The 1309-nt window shown below is 43.5% G+C and overlaps 1 protein-coding gene across 5 annotated transcripts in view; it reads left to right on the top strand.

Moving 5' to 3' along the window:
* Rnf24 (ring finger protein 24) overlaps positions 1-1309 on the top strand; it is a 54272-nt gene that overhangs the window by 30688 nt on the left and 22275 nt on the right. Inside the window, exon 1 of one of the 5 annotated variants that reach the window (XM_029536784.1) lies at positions 200-224. The exons of the other annotated variants lie outside the window; for them this stretch is intronic. Coding sequence (XP_029392644.1) covers positions 202-224 — 23 coding nt within the window. The 5' untranslated portion in view covers positions 200-201. Of the gene's footprint in view, positions 1-199; positions 225-1309 lie in introns of those variants that run through there. 5 annotated transcript variants of the gene reach the window in all.

Raw genomic sequence — 1309 nt, 5'->3', positions numbered from 1 at the left:
TCTCTCTCTCTCTCTCTCTCTCTCTCTCTTTCTTTCTTTCGAGACAGGGTCTCTTTTTGTAGCCTTGGCTGTCCTGGAATTCAGAAGCTCACAACATTCCCAGTTTCTCTGCCTCATGCTTGTGGATCAGATGTAAGCTCTCAGCTACTGCTCCAGTACCATGCCTGCCTGCCTGCTGCCATGCTCCCTACCAAGATGGTCATGGACTCTAACCCTCTGAAACTGTGAGCCCCCAAATCAAATGTTTATTTTATAAATTGCCTTGGTCACAGTGTCTTGTCATAGCAATAGAAAAGTAACCAACACACCATCTAAGTAAATTGGTGACCTCAGATTCAATGAGAGACTTTGTCTCAAAATTAAGGTTAAGAGCTAATAAGATGGCTTGGCAGGTGAAGTGTTTGCCATGCAAGCCTGGTTCTGTCCTCATAAGTCAGATTGTGTGTGGAGAGAAATGAGTCAACAAATTGTTCTCTGACTTCCACACATGGGCACTGGTATTCAGTTTACACACACAAACACACACACACACACACGCACACACGCACGCACGCACGCACGCACGCACGCACGCAGACTCCTGGAGCTTGTTGACAACTCTATCTAGCTAAGTCAGTGGGCTCCAGTCAGAGCCTGATTCATAAGAAAAGGGTGAGAACATTTGAGGAAAACACCCACACAAACACAGGCACTTACATGTGTACACATATATGCACATTCACACTTATCAAAAATTTACTTCTCATTTTGAGACTTTTCACAAGGACCTTCTGCTGCCTTATATAATATGATAGAAATACAAAGAAAAGCCAATGGTCAGAATGACCAAATCTATCCTGTTATAAGAAACCAACCTCACGATATCTGTTTATGAGAGGAGAGCACATGACTGCGCACCTCTCAGAGATCTTGCTGATTAATACTGTTACAACCAAAATTAAACTTCAGCATAAATTTGGAAGGAGACAAGCATTCAGACTTTAACAAGACCCCTTCTTTTATGTAAACTATACATTTAATATTCTTTACAGCCCAAAAGAACATTTTAAAACCTTAGGGCTTGACAAATGGCTCAGAGGTTAAGAGCCTCTCCCTGAGGACTCAGGTTCGGTTCCTGAGGTGGATCTTTAGCTCTGCCTTCAGGCTGCCCAGTGCCCCTGGCCTCCTCAGGTACTACTCACTGATGTGCACATTCACACATGCAGACAGATGTACCTACACATATTAAAAAATAAATCTTTAAAAATAAACATACGCCGGGCGTGGTGGCACACACCTTTAATCCCAGCACTCAGGAGGCAGAGGCAGG

This window comes from Mus pahari, chromosome 3, assembly GCF_900095145.1.
Source record: "Mus pahari chromosome 3, PAHARI_EIJ_v1.1, whole genome shotgun sequence".
Classification (NCBI taxonomy): Eukaryota; Metazoa; Chordata; class Mammalia; order Rodentia; family Muridae; genus Mus; species Mus pahari.
Note: the sequence above shows the minus strand (reverse complement) of the source record. Positions and strands in the feature narration are given on the sequence as shown.